This window comes from Poecile atricapillus, chromosome 3 (genome assembly GCF_030490865.1).
Source record: "Poecile atricapillus isolate bPoeAtr1 chromosome 3, bPoeAtr1.hap1, whole genome shotgun sequence".
NCBI lineage: Eukaryota > Metazoa > Chordata > Aves > Passeriformes > Paridae > Poecile > Poecile atricapillus.
The window spans coordinates 55,236,670-55,254,931 of NC_081251.1; the positions used below are offsets into that span (position 1 = coordinate 55,236,670).

Consider the following 18,262-nt stretch of genomic DNA (forward strand, 5'->3'; position numbering starts at 1 on the left):
TACACGGTGATTCAAAACTCCCTGAGGTATGGTAGGGTAGCAACACTAGGGAAGCAGACATGTTGTAAAGTAATATCATGAGGTATTAGGTAACCAAGAGACAACAAATGGCATTATTCAATTGAAACAAACCAAATAGCATAACACATTCAAAATCAAGCCAGCTAAAAAAAAAGTCATCTTAGCTTTTACAACTGCTGTGATCACTTCTCTGGACCTTTACATAGTGATTTCAGGATCAGTTACACATCAGGACACCAAATGAAAGCTGAGCCTCTCCTAGCTTCTAGAAGCACATCTTCTTGCTTTGTTTGTTGCTGTGTGAAAAGCAAGCTGGCAGTGAGCAAACAGCGATACAGCAAACTGCCACCACAGCCATTATGGGTAAGACAAAAAGGCAGCCCTGTGTTACCACTGTACAACAATTCCCAGGCCAACCTGGCTCTGTCTTTCCAGCAAATCAGAGCAGCACCCTTTTTCATCACTCACTCACTTATCTACACTGCCTAAAGGTTACATTGATTTTATCTTTACTAATCAAGGAGTAAAGCACATTGACAGGCAGCCATGAGCTGTCTGAGAGATGAGAGAGAAAGAGATTGTTTTGGTTTTTTTCCGTGTTTAATTAAGAAGATAAGGATACCCTTCCATTTAATATACTGCTTGAAGTCTCATGCAGAGAGCATCATGTGGCTCCTAAAGATCCATGATCTTCTAACAGAAAGGGATTCGGCTGTCAGGAGGGATGCTGCAGGACTGGGTTATGCCAGGTACAGGTGAAATAGTCCCTGTGCTGGAACTGGTGAAGAGCAGCTGGGTACAGAGAGCCATTGGGAAACAATCTCATTAGATGCAGGTGAACAGTGGGCAGCCCAAACAAGAAACTGTACAAAAATACACTGTACGCACTAAAGTGGGTAATAGACATCAACCCATTTCCAAAATTTTTAGTAAAATTGTTCAATGGAAAGAGTAAATATTTATTAACTTACAATATCCAACACACTTTAAAATTTGTATTTAACAGAAATACAAATAATAATTCCAAAAGAAAAATATACTGGATCTCTGTCAAGTCTATTTCAAGTCAAGGACAAGCATGACAAGCCATGAGTGTAAAAAATGGACTCCATGGAAAATGCCATGGTCAGAGGGTTAGGAAAAATCAGATTTTTTATTCTTTCAAAATTGTACTGGAAACAAGAGAGATGTTGACAGCAGCTCATATCAGTGGGGTTTAAGTAATAATGTATAGAATGTATTATTCTAAATGAATGTTCTGGCTTGTACTCAAAGAAAAGGCTCCTCCATTTATACCACTGCCAGATGTTTGGGCAGAGGTAGATTAATATTCACCTGTGCAGGTGATTAACTACAAAGCTGAAATTTAAATAACCTGTACTGAACTTTGAAAATCAAGAAGCCTGAAAGAGACCTGGAAGTTGGCCAAGAAGGTTTTGGCATTTTTTCCACTTCAGCTAATTTTTCATAAATCTCAAACATAATATTGAGAAGCCTAGAAACTCATTATTTTTGTGCCAACGTTCAAATAATCTGGCCTATTTATAGGTAAGGAAACTAAATGCAAGCCGTGAAGAATGCAAAGATTGTTCAAAGAGATAGAATATAAATTAGCTACTTAGCACGGTTTATGCAAAATAGATGTTACTTTGTTAATGAGATTACAAGTCTGTTTGATAAAGTCAGCCACAGCTTCAATTCACCTACAAGTCCTAAGGCACTTGAATCAATAGCACAAGATGTGCTCATTAAAAAGTAATCACTTTTCTATATCAATAGAGCACACAAGTAATGAATTAGGAATTGCTGCAGGGATTTTAAAGTCATATCCACGGGGTAGCTGCTGCAGTGCTTCTGGGTGAGGGAATGGTTACACATTTGGCAGCAAAGCCATTTCCAAACTCAACCAGTAAATGGATCCAGTTTCACAATAATCTCATTAATACTTTCCCTCAAAGCCCAGAATCAACTTATGCAGCTTTTCAGCTGTATCAATAACTTGAAGCAACTTACACCATGAAGACACAAAAACTTGTATTTGAAAAGCAACAAAGTAGAAAATCAGCAAAGTAGGAAAGGAAAAAAGAAATCTCAGGTGGAAGTTGAAATAAAATCAGCACTTCTAAAAGGTGCAGATAATCAAAGGCTTAATGCTAAGCAGTAAGGGGAAGTAATAAGCAGTTAGGCTGTGTGATCTGGATCATTTGTGAAAGGCTGGGTTTACCATGACACAAGCCATTTTAACATTTCCAAACAAAAATTTTCCATCTAGAAACAAGCTTAAAAGGTCATCTCTAAAACTTGCTCTGGGCAACAGCAATCCTGAAGAGGACTGAGACCAAGAGCAGGTGTGTAATCCTAGTGCGCCCAAATGCCCTAACAATCAGGGCCCCACAAGTCCACCTAATGAATGAAAAACTGATTAATAAGTGGGAATAGAGACATTAGCTCTGGAAGTGTCACAGGTGACTCTGTGATGAGATTGCAACTGTCAGGATGCCCACATTTCAAAAGACAACTTTAAAAATTAGATAAAGCACAAAAAACCTACAAGGAAGTTTCAAGGATGGGCAAACCCCCCATATTTCCTGCTGTAAGGAATGAAGAGACCAGAATTTCTCTTAACAGGGTATCTTAACAGGAAAGAGATTGAGACATGATGCTGAAAGTTTAAGTGCTTTCAGAGGGGAAAAATAACAGGTCTCCCAAAACTCCCTGACACAGTGAGGAAGGCCCAGGAGAACAAGTGGCTGAAAGCAGAACCACAGCAAGGTCTAAACCAGACATGAAGTGGGTGTTTTACACAATGAACGAGGCATAGAAAGGGACAGATGATTCTTTGCCTCCTGATGTTTTCAAACAAAGGTTAAGTGCTTTTTGGGAAAACAAGCCTCAATCAATTTATTGGATTCTGCAAAGGACATGGAAGGAAATGAAATTGCCTGTAATAATAAAGATATCAAACTACCCAATCTAATAACCTTTATTGAATTTATGTTGGAAAGGGGAATAGACAATTTTGGTGTTCTAAAAAACATCCAGGATAAAGATAGATCTAAATGCTCATTTACCATTTTAATTTAATAACCTTTATATACATTTCAGGAAACCTTGTGTCTTGATAGTCCTGGGAAATAAAGCTCTTTTTTCATCCAAAATGTGTTTTCTGAGCAGTGTAAGCTTACCAATACTATCCTGGGCTAGGGACACCTCTGGGAACATCCAATCCTCTGGGGCCAGTTCCAACCCTGGCTCAGGGAAGAACAAGTGTTTTAACTCACTGGTGTGTGCTGGAAGGCTCTGTCCTTATTGAGCAGCAAATTCCAGCTTCCTCTTTCCACCATAAAGACAGAAATCTTGATTTTTTTTAATTTTTTTTTTTTACAAAGTTTCAGCCTCACAGGAATTTTTAGTGTCTTCTCTAAGAAAGTGCAACCTCAGCTCTGCTGGGTCATTTGCTGTGCACACTGGCAATTTGCCTGTACAAAAGTTCAGCATCTTGGCTTCTGCCCAAAAGGCTCTTGAGCACCTGCAATAACCAGGTTTCCTTTATTTATTGTGGTTCAGTCTTCACAAGCACATTTTACTCTTTTCCCTCAGCACCGATAGGTACTGCTTTACCTTTTTATATTCTCTCCTAAAGCCATCTAGAAATCTTAAGAGAACGTTTTCCTTTGGAAACTGTGATTGAAACAAAATATTCAACAAGAATGTCTGTAAAAATATGTGTCCTTAACACACACACACACACACACACAAAGATGAGCAGTAAAAGTAATCTCTTCCAACATGGTAGGTGTAATGTTTGTAATTTCTGGTGTTATTTGGCAAGTTTGGAAAATAGAAAGTCATTTGATGTTTGAATTAATTCATTTGTGTTCACATTCCATGCAAATAATTAAAATGACACAGCTGAAATAAGAGTTTTATTTGCTATAAAATTAATGTTCCTTAAATTCCTTCTCACAGGAAATTAAGTTTCTGATTCAAGCCAAAAGGAAAATTTTGAAATGGCTGAAATCCCTGTTTACCATAAAGCAAACTTTGGGCAGGCCCACCCTGCAGTGCTGCAGGGGTAACAAGCGATCAGTTCTCTTTTTCCAGTGGGTGAAAAGTCAGTGACAAGTTCATAAAGCCTGTGAATCCATCTGTTTTCCCCAATGCACCCAAGCTCCACAGATCAGCCAGGAAACCATATGTTCCTGTGTCAGTAATCCATGCCTGGCCCACATTTCCCAGTTTTCCCCTGGCTGTGGCAGACGACATGCGAGGCGTTGCTGCTGCGAGCACCACTGCATGCCCAGCAGCAGAGCTCCCCTTGGCTTCACACAAACCATCCCAGCCAGCCCGGCTAGGAAATGAGCTAAATGTGTTTGACCTTGTTTCCACTGAGTTTGTCCTGCTTCAATATTGAAACTTGCATTACACGTCTGCCACACTGAGCAGCCACGAGCCAAGTTTTGTTCCGTGTTGCTGAGACCGGAGCTGCCATTTCAAAAGGAGGTTGTACAAATGTGGAGGGTTGAGAATTTTCTTATTCTTCCTGGGCAGAAATGAATCCTTTCCAATCCATCAGCTGCCTGAACCACGAGAGGCAGGTGTGACAAGCACGTCAAGCTACTTACTTCACCTCCCCCGACTTGCATTTGACAGAAAGAAATTGTATCACAGGCACACAAAGTAACCCAATTTAAAAAATCCAAGTGAGTGTTTTGCCCTTGTATGCAGGTATTTAGCACCCATCAACGTCATTATGGTCCATAACAAGCATATCAATTAGAAGTATCCCCCAGATCATTTATAATGCCACAGTGCTCAGAATTCAGTCACTCTCAAAGACTGAGGTCTCTGATTACTCAAGGTATTTTTAGATAAGAACATCAGTTAGGAAGGAATTTAAAAAATATGTCAGAAGAATGTTCATCAAACACAGTAACTGTTTTGCAAGGCCAAACAATAACAATCACAATAGTCTAAAAAAAACTGAATTAACTTTTCATGCACAAAGTAAAAAAGTCTAAGGAATTTATTGATCACAGCTGACAGGTATCTATTCAAGAAAGGAATTATCTAGCAACAGATGGGCCTATAATAATATTAATATCTTCACCATCTGGCTTTTAATCCATGTTTTTCATCAGTAGATCATAAAGCACTTTATGAATGGGGTCAAACATCTTGTAGGAAAAGGCAGAATAAGATATAATGGTTAGAAGCTGAAGCTGAACAAGGATAAGCAAGAAATAAGACACACTACATTTGTGCTTCTTTCAATTATAACAGCAGGTAATTAAGAAAACAATAAATTTGCCTGTAAACATTATATTATGTATATACACATCATCTGTTAAAAAGAGAGACTCTCAAATATCTTACAGTTCAAAAAATTACAAACTTCAAATAGTTTTTAGGTGAGGTTGTTTGCCTCTTGAAAACAATAGGTGAAGAAAACAAGGTGAACACAAATACCTGTTTCCCCTGAAAGTCTAAAAATCTACTGTATTTCCCCTTGGTTTCAGCCTACCCACCTAGCCAATTAATGAAGCAAACCTTGTACATCTCTCTGGATGCTTGGACAGAACTGCTCTCAATATGAACCTGAAGGTGTAGAGGACTATAAAATGATTAATCATCTTTTTAAAAATTGATTTAGAAGATCAACGTATGCAAGGCACAGTTTTGTCATAGGCTGGTGACTAGATGGGAAAAACAGAACTACTCAGTCATTTAAAAGGTTCGTGAATTCTCTGGCACATCTACCCCCCAGCCCTCAAAATCATACAATTTCAACTTTGCTAAGAAAGAAACCTTCCCGAGATTCTGTTCCACAGCTGCTCTTTGGGAAGAATGCTGTTAGTACAGCATCACCACAGTCACTTTCTTCTTGCCACTTGCCTTGTAGTTGGGTCTGAAAACCCTTCGGAGTTGAGAGCACACCTGTGCCTGTGTGGAATGTGCAACAGGGTCTTCACCCTGAGAGAGCATTTGAGATCTACTCTAAAATTAATAATATATCTGGGAAGAGGGTGCTTATTATTCAGAATGGATTTTACAGTGTTGGCAGATGACAAAACCCACACTGCTCAAAGGGCAGCAGCAGTCTCACATACTGAGCCCTGCCCAGCCCAACATATCCAAAGGTTGCAAAGCCCCACATTACCTCAATACACACTTTTAAACTTTGTTGTTGAGTAACTTTGTGAGTGAACTCCAGTACTGCTGGGATCACAGACCTACACAAACAAACCAAAGTCCAAAAAGAGATAATGGCCTGAGCAAAGGGCAGAATGTCCATCAGGGAAAAAAGGAAGAAAGGATAAATAAGGTCCAAACTTGGAGACCTTAAGGATCTGGCTTGGCACGGTTGCCAGAGATGAAAATGACAGTGGGTTACGTATTGTCGGTGTTTGTAAGGGAGCTCCCTGGTTATGTTCTCTTTGCTGGGATCTTTATGCCTGTGACTTTACTCCTGCTGCTGCTAATTGTCTACTTCAGGATCAAACTAAGAGAAGGTGAGTCAGGGCTTGGGGACAAAGACTGGGGAGGCGGACAAACCTTCTCATTCAACAGACACCTTAGGCTTGTACCATTAACTAAACTGAAGACAACTGTGGTCAGAAACAATTTCATGAAGTTGTACTGTATTTTAGACCACTTTCTGTTTGAAAAACACTACTGGTATTCATTTAGAACTTGGATTGACCCCTCACTTTAAATGTTGTAGTTTTATATACTATACTATAGGAGATTTTACTGTTTTACATTATAGAAAGGGCAACCAGAAAGAAAAAAAAAAGAAAATAAAAGGGCAGTTAAAGTATAGATAATTTTCTTCCGTGCTTACAGTGTACCAGTCTTCAGTGAGACAGGTATCAGCAGTTACACCCTATAAGTAATTGGGCTTCGAGTATGTGTCTGTGTTCTTTCAAAATATGTATTTGCTTCTACTTTGTACCTAAGTGCACATTTGCCATGTTGCTTTTTCTATTTTAAAACCAGCTTAAACTCACTTCAAAAATCTATCTTCTGAGTAAAACCAAAACAAATACCCACCCCAATGCAAATGTACAGTGATTCTAACACATCTGTGTACTGAGAATCAAGACTGCTCACAGAGCCTAACTGGAATACACTTGTAGCAGGCAGAGAATTTATTTTAGTCAGGAAAATCCTCTACCTGAGACCATCCAGTCTTGATGGATGATCTTCATGCCCTCCAGATTTGGGTCCCAGCTACAGCAGCAGATTAACACATGCTCTTGTTTCAGGGTTCTAGCTGCCAAAGCCAGCCTTAGGGCACACTCGGATCAGAGACCTCAACCATTCTTTCCTTCTCCTCTTTAAAAGCACACCCTCACTGACACTGGGCTGAGCTTGTTCCTCAGATTATCTATCTGTCAAACATTTTCTCCATATGGAGTGTCAGGAGAATTAAGAGGACAGCTCAGATTTTCTCTGTGAACTGCAGAGGTTCTTGATATAGCTTGGTGAGAACCCTGCCTGGGACAATGTTTCCCAACTCTCCCACTGCAGGTTTCAGCTCCAGCAGAGACTGGGCTGGGACAGATGGGCCAGTCCTGTCCAAGGGGCTCTGCAGATCAGCTGAGCACCGAGCTGGCCTGGGGTGCATCAGCCCAACAGAAGGATTTACCCACCAGTGCAAGGTCAGGATAGAAATCTCACTTAGATGACAGGCCAAACACTGTAAGTTGTGCACTCAGATTTTGCTCTATCCTGAACATTTGGTCACTTAACGTAAGAAAGGTGAGATGCAGCCAGAAATGTAAAATAATCTAACTTCCTGTTTTGTGTAACATCTCCAGGCATTTAGATCCAAGACTTTAACAGAGGAAAGGTGTTTGTTTGCATATGAGCACACACTTCAGGTTACTTTCAGGTTGCTAAAACTCAAACATTTCCTGTTCAAGATGTGCTTTCAGATGCTGAATTAATCTGCAAGGGAAAGGCTACTCCACATGCCTAACCCAGCCCTGCCTTGGGTTATAGATTATTCTTAGGGCAAGGTGCTGTTGGTTTTCACACACTAATAAAACAACAACAACAACAAACAGTGCAATGCCAAAGCATTGTGCAATTGAGTATCTGTGAAGAAACAGGAAAGCTAAGTACTAAGAGGGTAGTTTTCTTTCCTGAAAGTGGTTGAAATGAAAGCTAGTGACATTATTGCATTTGACTTCAGATAAAAGCAGGGATTTTTTCTTTCAGTAAATTACCAGCTTTGTGCTCATATTTGTAAGTCTGCCATTCGTTATTATGAAATCATAGGGAGCTGCTACTGAACTCCCTGTTACCTGGTGATGCTGTCGCTTTTCTATTCCAGCTAGGATGAAGCATGCCAGGAAAAGCAGGTGGGCTACTGATCCCATCAGTTCAGGTATTTTGCTGGGGGCTCAGACAATACTTTCATTAAGCCAGATGAACCCATCTAAAAACACCCATAGACATTTGCATTCATGATGCATGATCAACTGCTGAAATAGACTGTCCTGCCTTTTTTCACAGCACCCATATCCTCCTTAGGTACTTTCTGCAGGTCTGTAAATAATCTACAGCACCAGATGTTAAATTCTGCTTCTCTTAAAGCACAGAAATTTTAGCTTTAGATTTGTAATGAGTTTTAAGCAAGCAATGGTTTTGTAAATTTTCTGAGATCAGTAATCAAGGGTGTAAGAGAGAGGTGAATGAGGTAGTTGGCAGATAAATTTGCCAAAGGAACATTGCTGCTGTGCTTCTCTCTCTCACAACCAAGAAGGATGCTTGAAGGGAATCATCTGGGTTTCCAATGCCTCAGGAAAGGAAACATTCAGTTTGCAGATCACAGGTGTTCTGGCTGGGATTCTTAAGAAGATGTGAGATGAATTCCTGTCTATTCAATACTTTGGGGATTGCATTCCATGCTCTGTCTCCAGGATCTTCTTTTTCTTGAGCTGTCAGAGACCAACCTACTGTTTTGGCCTCCAGCCAACTTACACAAAACAGCCTGAGCAGCTCTCCCTGTACAAGCAAGTGGAGCCAGCTTCAGCTTAAGACCATCAGGTGAGAGAAACAGCCACAGATAAGCCTGAGAACAGACTCCTTCAAAAGCTCTCTCTCCTACAGAACAAAAAAAAAAAAAAAGGAAAAAAGGTGATCTTTTTTCATTACTAAAATCAAGGCTGCTTCGCTTCAATGCTTATTGTTAAATAAGCATTTTTCTCTGTGCAGCAAGAGAAAGGCTCTGAATAAATATATTAATATATAAATACCTTATGAATAAGACTAAATCACCTAACAAAACAGCATACATTTCTCCTGAACAATTAGCAATGACAAGTATTTTTATATTGTTTTTTTTTTGATTTTCTCTCTTTCTCCATCCTTCTTCAAGTGATCTCCAAGCCTCCAACAGCACTGTCGTGGTCTGAAGATGTCCAGTTATGAGGGCAGCAAGCATTTTTCTGGTCTGTCTGTACCACAGGCAGCATGGGGAGGATCAGGCCAGCTTGAGGTTCTCACAGCACAGCCACAGCTCTGTAAAGTAGAACACGAATTGACAGTATAAACTAAATATCGTCTTTGCTGTTTCTTAAGGATTTTATTCTGATTGAAAGCTGTGGAGGCAAATGGAAACAGAGCATTTCTGCTGATGTCAATAGTTCATGTTAGCGCTTCACTGGGCATAGTAACAGCCCCAGACTCACACTCAGACTTCCCTCTAGAATCATGGGCCAACTAATACCAGTCTGTTCTTTAGACACCTTCACCTTAGTAAAATTAGTTCTTAATATATGCCAGCTCTTTTCTTAAATATAAAAACTCATTGTAGGAAATCAGCATAGTCTTATGGAATTTTTGTGTTGTTTGGATTATTTTTCAGTTGAGGAGGAAATGGTCATGGCACAAGACTCCAGGAATGCCTTCCTGAATCACCGTGGCCAGTGGAAGAAACCCAGGAGAGCCGGACAAAAGGAGAACAGATACAAGAATTCAAGGACATTTAAAGGAGCTTCACGTCTCAGGAAGCAAGCTTAAACCCAGTACTCAGCGCTGCAGGTTTAACAATAAATGCCACTGTAAATAAATACCACACAGGAAAACAAAACTGGAGAGGAGAAGCCAGTGTTCTGCTGTCCTAATGAAACAGCTGGTGCCACATCCAAGAGTTCTTGCAAGCGCTGAGCAGCCCTTTGTGCAGAGACCAGAGGCCTCCTGCAATGAACTGTGCTGGTTCCCCTACGTGACTCAGGATTTGGGGGGAGGGACAGCGCCCTACTCACCAGCCCCTCCCTGACTTTCTAAGGAGAAAGTGACATAAGGGGCTCCTGAGAGAGCTGAGCTGGCACATACAAGGCAGGCAGCCTTGAGATGCTAAATAACAAGTTGGTATCGAGCACTGACATCTGGGAAATTGAAAAGGGTTTTGAAGGGGAACTGACATTTATTAACTTGTACACTTTGGGAAAGAGTGTGGGTTTTGTAAAGTATCCTTTCCACAGAATTTGGAAGCAAAATACAACAGTAGCAGGAAACAAAAGGATTTCTCTCTACTGACTGAAAATGCCAAATTTTGAAATCATGGAAAGATTTAGTCAGTATTCTGCAAAACAGCTGTTATTCTCCTTTAAGGACAAATGGATGACTTTTTCAAATAAAATACTGCATAAGCATGGAGTTATCTTTTTGGCAGGTCAGTTGACATACTTTAAAAAAAAAATCTTCCTCCCTGCTCCCCTGTAGCTGTACAGTTTTTAGTGCATCTCAGACTGCCTGTGGCAGACAGCCCACAAAAATGCAACTCAAATTGTTTGCAAGTACTACTGGCTTTTAACTTCTCTAATCTAGATTCCGACTCTCAAGTTTAAACCCAAACTGGCAAGGAATAAGAAGTGACTATCATTACTGTCCTGAGTGTTTACTCTCCCTGTCTGCAATTACCTTTCATTAAAGCTGTTTGTCATTGCCCATCCTGCAAGAGTGGTAATGCCTTGTCTGAGACTATGTGTGGTTTGCAGAGTTTCAGTTCTCACAGACTTTTAGGAACTCATTGGAATCATTTTATAGAAATACTGATGAGGCCATGACCACAGGTTTAAAAAACCACTATAATTTATCAGTCTGTAGAGAAAAAAAGAATTTAAATAGCAAGTACCCTTACACTCTCTCCCATTTTAATATTACCCAAATTTAAAAAGACATAATTCATCACACTGGTTTGTATCTGTGCAAATAACATGGAATACATTGCACAGGTAAAGAGGCAATTGTTTCAAATTGCAAACAATCTTTTGCAGGGAAGTTGAGACAGCTGCTGCAAAGAATTACGTTCTACATTTAGGAAGGATGCTGTCTTCTTAAAGCAGTGATCTGGGATATTGATCAGATGTTAAAGGAATTCTAACATACAGAATCCCAAATACTCACTCTCTCATTGCCCAAGGAAAGACTGGCCAGGACCACATGAAAAAATACAGAATGCAAATTGATTTTGTTAACGTTACAGTGCATCTGAGAATGAGGAAATTTGAAATGCCAAGAAGTGGTAACACTCTTAAACAGCACTTCATTGTAAAATGGTGGTACGGATACCAAAAATAATGCTACATACGTACACTGTGTGGCTTTGACAGAACTGCCTATTGAGCTGTAACTGCTTCCATGTAGGAGGATCTGACATTCACGACTTAGTAACATGCATTGAAAATTCCAGGCCTTGTTGTTTTCTGTTCCGTTACTGAACAGTGTCAAGAAATATGCTTTCATGCTACCAGCATGAAACTCACCATCGTATCCCATGTAATTCCTTCAAAAAGGGAAAATATATTTTAAATAACACCATAGAAAGACACCTTTATCTAGATAAATTATACAAGCATTATATAAATATAAATGAAGAGAGTAACTGCAAGGAAATAACTTATCTTCAATTATTGTGTCACTGAAGAGTCCTCTCCCTTCCTGTCTCTAGCAATAATGTGAAGTTAGTATTCCACTGCACCTACAACCAGTAAGCACACTTAAAACCTTCCTGCCTGTGACTGCTTCCCATAACAAAATTTAAAGTCTCAACATTTAAGCTGGAAAGGTACCGAGATAGTAAAGTAATAAAGGATTGTGAAACCACTTTTGGCTGCGGAATGACTGAAGAGAGTGATTAATAGGTGTTTATTCCAGTGTCTGCAGTGATGCTGTCCAAGGATGCTAGAACAGGGGCAGATTCAAAGGATACAAAAGTGCTTTTGGTTCTTTTTTTCCCTGAGACACACCGAAGAGTTAAAATGCCTGCCAGAGGAAATTTTTAAAAAGCAGCCAAAAATCCAGAGGCAAAAAAATACTGATAAAAACCAGTAAGTCTTTGAAAATCACTCAAGACTGGAAGAATATTTGGGTAAGTACTACTTTCTAATATAGTAATCATAGTTACACACACCCCAAGGCAAAGACCAGTAGCCTCAGAGACAGATCTGGGAGAGTTAAGTCACTTAGCTGTCCCCAGCAGAGACATTCATATAGACTTACCTCCAAGAACTCTGGTAGGATTTGCCTCAAACCAAACAATATTTTAACACAACAGGAATTATCACAGCATTTCTAATGCTTGTAATTTGTATTAATATTACTACCCTAGTTTTTTTTCAAGTGCAGTATGAAAGCCCCAAAATGCTGAGCAGCATGAAAATCAGAAGTTTCAAACCTTCCAGAGGTGTAGTTAGTATTTTTTTCCATCTGTTTGATTTCTTCTGTGGCCCAAATAAAAGTTGCTATTCAGCTTGACTGTCAAACAGAAGAATACATCAAGAATCACTTTGTACTATAGTTGCTCATTGCTTTGAGCAATAAATCTTTTGTTTAAAGTTTTTCATTGGAGTTGCATGCTTGCTCTTCACAAAAGCTTTATCTACAAAATCATCTGTGAACAAGTCCAACATTTATTATGAACCCTGAGGTTATCATTATTAAAAATGAAGATGTATTAAGTGTTTTTTTGTAAGACTCACATGACTCACTTCTCTAAGTATTTGAGCAGAATTAATTACTGTAATTGTATTTCAAATTGCCCATGTATTATAAAGCTGGCTTGTGAAGTGCCTTGAGAACAATTTCTTTTTCGCATGTTGTAGTTTTTGCTGTAGATATATTATATATAAAAGGGTAACAATGAGACTTCAGAATTGCACAGTATTCAAGAATATTTAAATAAATGCATAAAATCTGAATCCAAAAACCTTGACTATTTTTAGGACTTATGTTTTTCTGCATGACACTTAGGGCTTATGTTTTCCTGCATGACAATGGCTGTTCAATTAATACATATTTAATCAATGCAAGTGACAGCTATGCATAAGCTATGCTGACCTGAAAATGCTATTAATTTTTCACTGACAAAAGGTTCTATTACTATTTGAAGAAAGATATATCTCAGTGAAAATAATATTGTTTCAAGAATATTATATTTGCAGGATTAAATACAATTGAAATTAAACCAATATTGATCTAGTGTCTAATCAGACCAATCCAAAATTAACGAACTCAAGTAATATGCCTTCCTCCCAGCAAACGAGATCAGCAACTAATAATACAACATATCAAAAATACCTTAAAGATTTTTATATAGCTTTTTCTTTCACTTTTGTAGGAAAAATCCACTAAGACATCCTTCTAAATGCAAGTGTGTCCATTCTGACCTACATTTACATATCCCAAACTTGCCACTTCTTTGACAACCTTCCTGCTTGTGTGTTGCGGCAGTGTTGTGTTATCAGACTGGATTCTCTTCCCCTTTTTGAAAAGCAGAACAGCTCTGGCTTTGAAGGAAAGCAGCTTACCTGTTATCTGCTAATTCTCCAGGTAATGTGGATGTAGTTGAGAATGCCTACATATGTACAGAAATTAACATCTCTGTTACCATTGTCATATGTTATCCAAACTATGCAGAGCCAAAGCTAACCAGAACTTCTGTTACACAAGCCTGCTGACAGATGGCAGCCGTCTAAACTGAGAATAGCACCAAAAATACATTGCTCAGAAGTGAAGAAGAATGTAATGAGAAATTTTATGATTTGTTATCTGAAAACCACAGTAGATCATATCTCAATGAACTCAGTAGAGCCACTTGAAGACTGAGGGACATTTCAACTTCCACAGTGATGTTAAAATCTCCTTTGTTCTAGCAGCTGAAGATTTCTCTAAACTACAGAAATCAGGAGGTTTATTAGAAGATGTTTAAAAAACCCTGGTACTTCAGTACTAGGCAATCGTGCCACCCTTCTGGCAGCCCTGCAGACCATTTGCACTAATCCCTGTTTTTCAAGGTTCTGTGACCTCTAGAGTTACAGTTCCCAGAAGTAATATGCTCATTTCAAATATCCTCCAAGCTTATGTACGAGTGCCAAAAGTCATACAGAGAATAAACAACTTTATTTTATAACAGAATTACAGAAAGCAAAATATCACTTAATACAACTTCAAGCTACTATAAATCTAATTTGGCATTTTAACTATACACAGAGTCAACAGCAAAAAAAAACCCAAACAAACAACCCCCCCCTGCAAGAACAAATTAAAAATAAACCCCAATATAATTAACAGGTTTTTGCCATGGCAGTCTCAACTGATGGTACTCTCTTATTACTTTATGAGTGGAGTCCATCTTACACCTTTTATTCAGTAGCCTAAAAACCTGCAATAACCATTAGAGGAAGCAAGTGAAACATATACCTTCTCTGTAACAGAAATGTCAGTTCTAACATGGAGACACAGTGAGGTTTAATAGCAAGCAAGCATTCTACACATGTATCCAAATAATGGAAGTATTGAAACTGGGACACAGTAAGAAAAAAAAGCACTACGGTTTTAAGCTGCCTAGATCATCTCTTGTTGGAAAAAGAGAAAGATATTTTGTTCTTCCTTCTTTCCTTGTCTGGAATGCTGCAGACAGCAAAAAGTCTGCAAAAAGTTGAGCATTGGCACCAAAGTGCAAAAAGAACACAGTGCTCAGTCAGAAGAAATCTGTCTGCAACTCCTTCTCCTCTACAGACTGCCACACCATCTCTGCTCCGCAGAGAGGAGAACCTTGGAAAAGAAAGAGTTACAGAGATACCAGTATAAAATTTATTCAAAGAAATATACTTTTTCAAATTTTAGCAAATGTTTTATTTTTATAAAAAACTTCGTTATGTGATATTATATATTTACCTGAATAATCTGAAAAAAATTCTGTAAATTACTCCAGTAAGAGATTTCACTTGAAATATCTGAAAAAAACTATATCTAAATTAGTAAAGATCCTCCTTCCTGCACAATTACCACCTTCTCCAGTGAACAATGATTTCCAGACTTCTTTTGTTCACTTTCATATAATTAAGAATCAGTTTCAAAAATACTGGTATTTGTGCAAAAGAAGATCATACCCTCTAGAACTTCATTTAAAAAAACCAAAACTCTAAGATTGTTAAGAAGTGGTTATAAAAATAAACAAGAAATACTCTAAGGGAATATAGACCAAAGATGTTAAAATGGAGTTTGGTATTGGCATTTAAGTCGTGAACAACTGGTCATCGTTGCTAGGCCTGGTGGATTCAGTGGAGTCATGATGACTTGGAATGACTACAGTTCTTCGTGGTCAGTGACATTTTTATTTCTGGAAGAAAAAAACGTTGTGGAAGGTTACATAAGCATTTGTAACATTTACTGTGTGAATGTCACATCAGAGTCAGAAAGTAATTTTCTCTATGCAGGGGTCTTTGTTTTTTTTACAGGAAGGGAAGGTTTCATTAAAAATTTTTCATTTTTCATTAAAAAAATATTGCATTGACTAAAACCCTCTTCTTTCATTAGGCAAACAGTACTACACTTTCTCCAAGTACTCATCTTTCTTTAGAACATTTTTTTCCCATCCCAAAATTCCCATGTTATTACAATTGCAGTCACTTGCACAGTTTACTGAAAAAATTAATCCACAACCTAGAGCATAAATAAAAAAGGAAGGTACTTGTTCAATTCAGTAATCCTTCAGAATCAGAATGCAGTATCTTTTACTTTTATTAGAGAAAACAAGTCTAGACAAAAAAATACTGTTGTAGTCATCAGAGCTTTCATCGCCTCAGAAACAACTATGCAAAATTCATTGCATGACTTCATTGCCTTAGCACAGGAGAGCAACAGGCTCTTGACAGATATTCAAGGCACTTCAGGTGGTTTTCTTTTGTTTATATGACTAAATTTTTTCCCTAAGGTTTAACTGAAAGGCATCGTTAGTCAAACAAATCTTGAGGTCTGACACAAAAGTAGCATGGAGAAAAGTCCTCTTTTATTCTCTCACAAGCACTGAGGAACCTATAAAGGAACTGGCAAACTCAGACAACAACATCTGACACACTCCAGTCCTTTGCAAACAACAATGTATATGTTTGTCAAAAATGAAAAAGAAAAAAAACTTCCTCACACAATGGAAGGAATTCTTTGAATGTTTTCCCCTGAATAAAATTTTTACAAAGTAGTTAAATACTTGATGAAAGAACAGAATCGACTTTGCAGCTCATCACTAATGTAGAAATGTGGTGCAAACCTGCCAAGATAATTTTTTCCTCCCACAACCCAGACCCCTCTAAAAAGATGTAATTACTTCTATAGGATGGATCGTGTTGAACACTGATTCAGGATTAAGGTAGCATGAAGAAGCTGGCACTTTCTACACACATGTAAGAGAAGAGGCAATCTCTGCTCCCAAGACCTTTAAATTCACACTGATTAATAATGAATGCAAAATGTGATGGTAACACATAGTAAAATCCTGCAAATCCAAACCATCTGTTCTGCTCTCTCAGTGTATCCTTCTACCTTAGATCCTGTGATGGAAGTGCTGAAAATATGCAAGTGGTGGTTTGAGTGTGCATGTTTAATGTTGCTGTGTACCAAGGGACCAGTGAAATCACCCAGAGCACAGGCATTCTCCTTACTGCAAACAGCTCTCACAAAAGTGACGTGCATTTTTCCAGGCCTTCTAGAACATTTATGTGAGTCATGTGGGGACTCATCAACACCCCCCCCTTCCCACAGTTCAGTACAGTTCTCTGTCCTCTCCTGTGCTTTTGAACCAAAGTTGGAGCATACATGTTATACTCATTTTCAGTGTCACTAAGCAACAAAGCCACGAAACAAACCCAACTGAACGCTGAAATAAAGGTACAATGAAAAAACAGACATTTATGCAGTGATTCTTATTTTTGGGTCATTTCCCAAATGTCCCTCACAGGCAACCCCACCTGCATTGGGTTTTTTTGGTTTCTAGCATTATCTAATGTGAAAATAATTTTTAAAAGTATTAATGCTACAAATGTTTTGTCCTGGCTTGTACATTTATGAACAAAAATTATTATTTTCTTTTTCAAACACACAATAATCTGACCAAATCTGAAGAAATTTTCTGGAGGCAACCCAAACTTAGTTCTACTGCGTTTCACATCCTGAAAAATTATGTAAACTTATATGCTGAAAAGCTCAGAGGAAAACTAGCCAGAAAATCCTGTCTAAACACACATGACCAAAACAAACATCATAGTCCTAGTGCAACCTGTATGAAGTCAGGAAGGGCAATTGGAAGCACTTTGACAGAGAAGGTGGATAAACTTCCTGCCTGCAGGCAGAGGGCAAGCCATCCTACTCTCATCCTCGTATTCTCCATGGCATTCAACATTGCTGCTCTATGCAGCACTGCACACAGCAGGAGTTCAGGACAACCTCTCAGAAGAGTTATGCATACGGTGATGAGATCCAACAATTCTGCCAGCAGATAAGAAAAACTCTCACCCCAATACCCCACCATGGGCAGCCTCTTAACCGACCATATCCATGTCAACAGCTGGCAATGGATATTAGCTCTCCCTCAGCCACACACAGGCACCCCCACTACTATCCAGATTTAAGAAAAGAGACACTCGTAGGTAGATGAAATAAACTAAGGCTTTAGTCTATGTCTTTCAGCTGCAAATATGCATCTGATCAGAATGGCACAAGAAGAGTCCCATTCCTTGATAAAGGTCATGCTCCATGGAACAGCATTCAATAGATGCACTTCATATCCCCTCAACTGATCCTTGAATCTTTTCTCTTCTGGACCCCAGAAGTGATACTCAACAGTCAAATCTTCAGCTTTTAGGAAATTCAGGCACAGCAATAAAATGGATCTTTTTAACATGACAAATTATTAGGATTATGTGAAAAATATCCTCCCCTCTAGTAGCTT

General features: G+C 38.7%; 1 protein-coding gene across 1 annotated transcript; it reads left to right on the top strand.

The window, feature by feature from the left end:
* Positions 1–6,278: 6,278 nt before the first annotated feature.
* Positions 6,279–13,256, top strand: SMLR1 (small leucine rich protein 1). The gene is made up of 2 exons (XM_058836735.1): positions 6,279–6,533; positions 9,899–13,256. Exons 1-2 carry the CDS (start codon positions 6,395–6,397, stop codon positions 10,051–10,053), a joined length of 294 nt encoding a protein of 97 aa, XP_058692718.1. The 5' UTR covers positions 6,279–6,394; the 3' UTR covers positions 10,054–13,256.
* Positions 13,257–18,262: the final 5,006 nt, after the last annotated feature.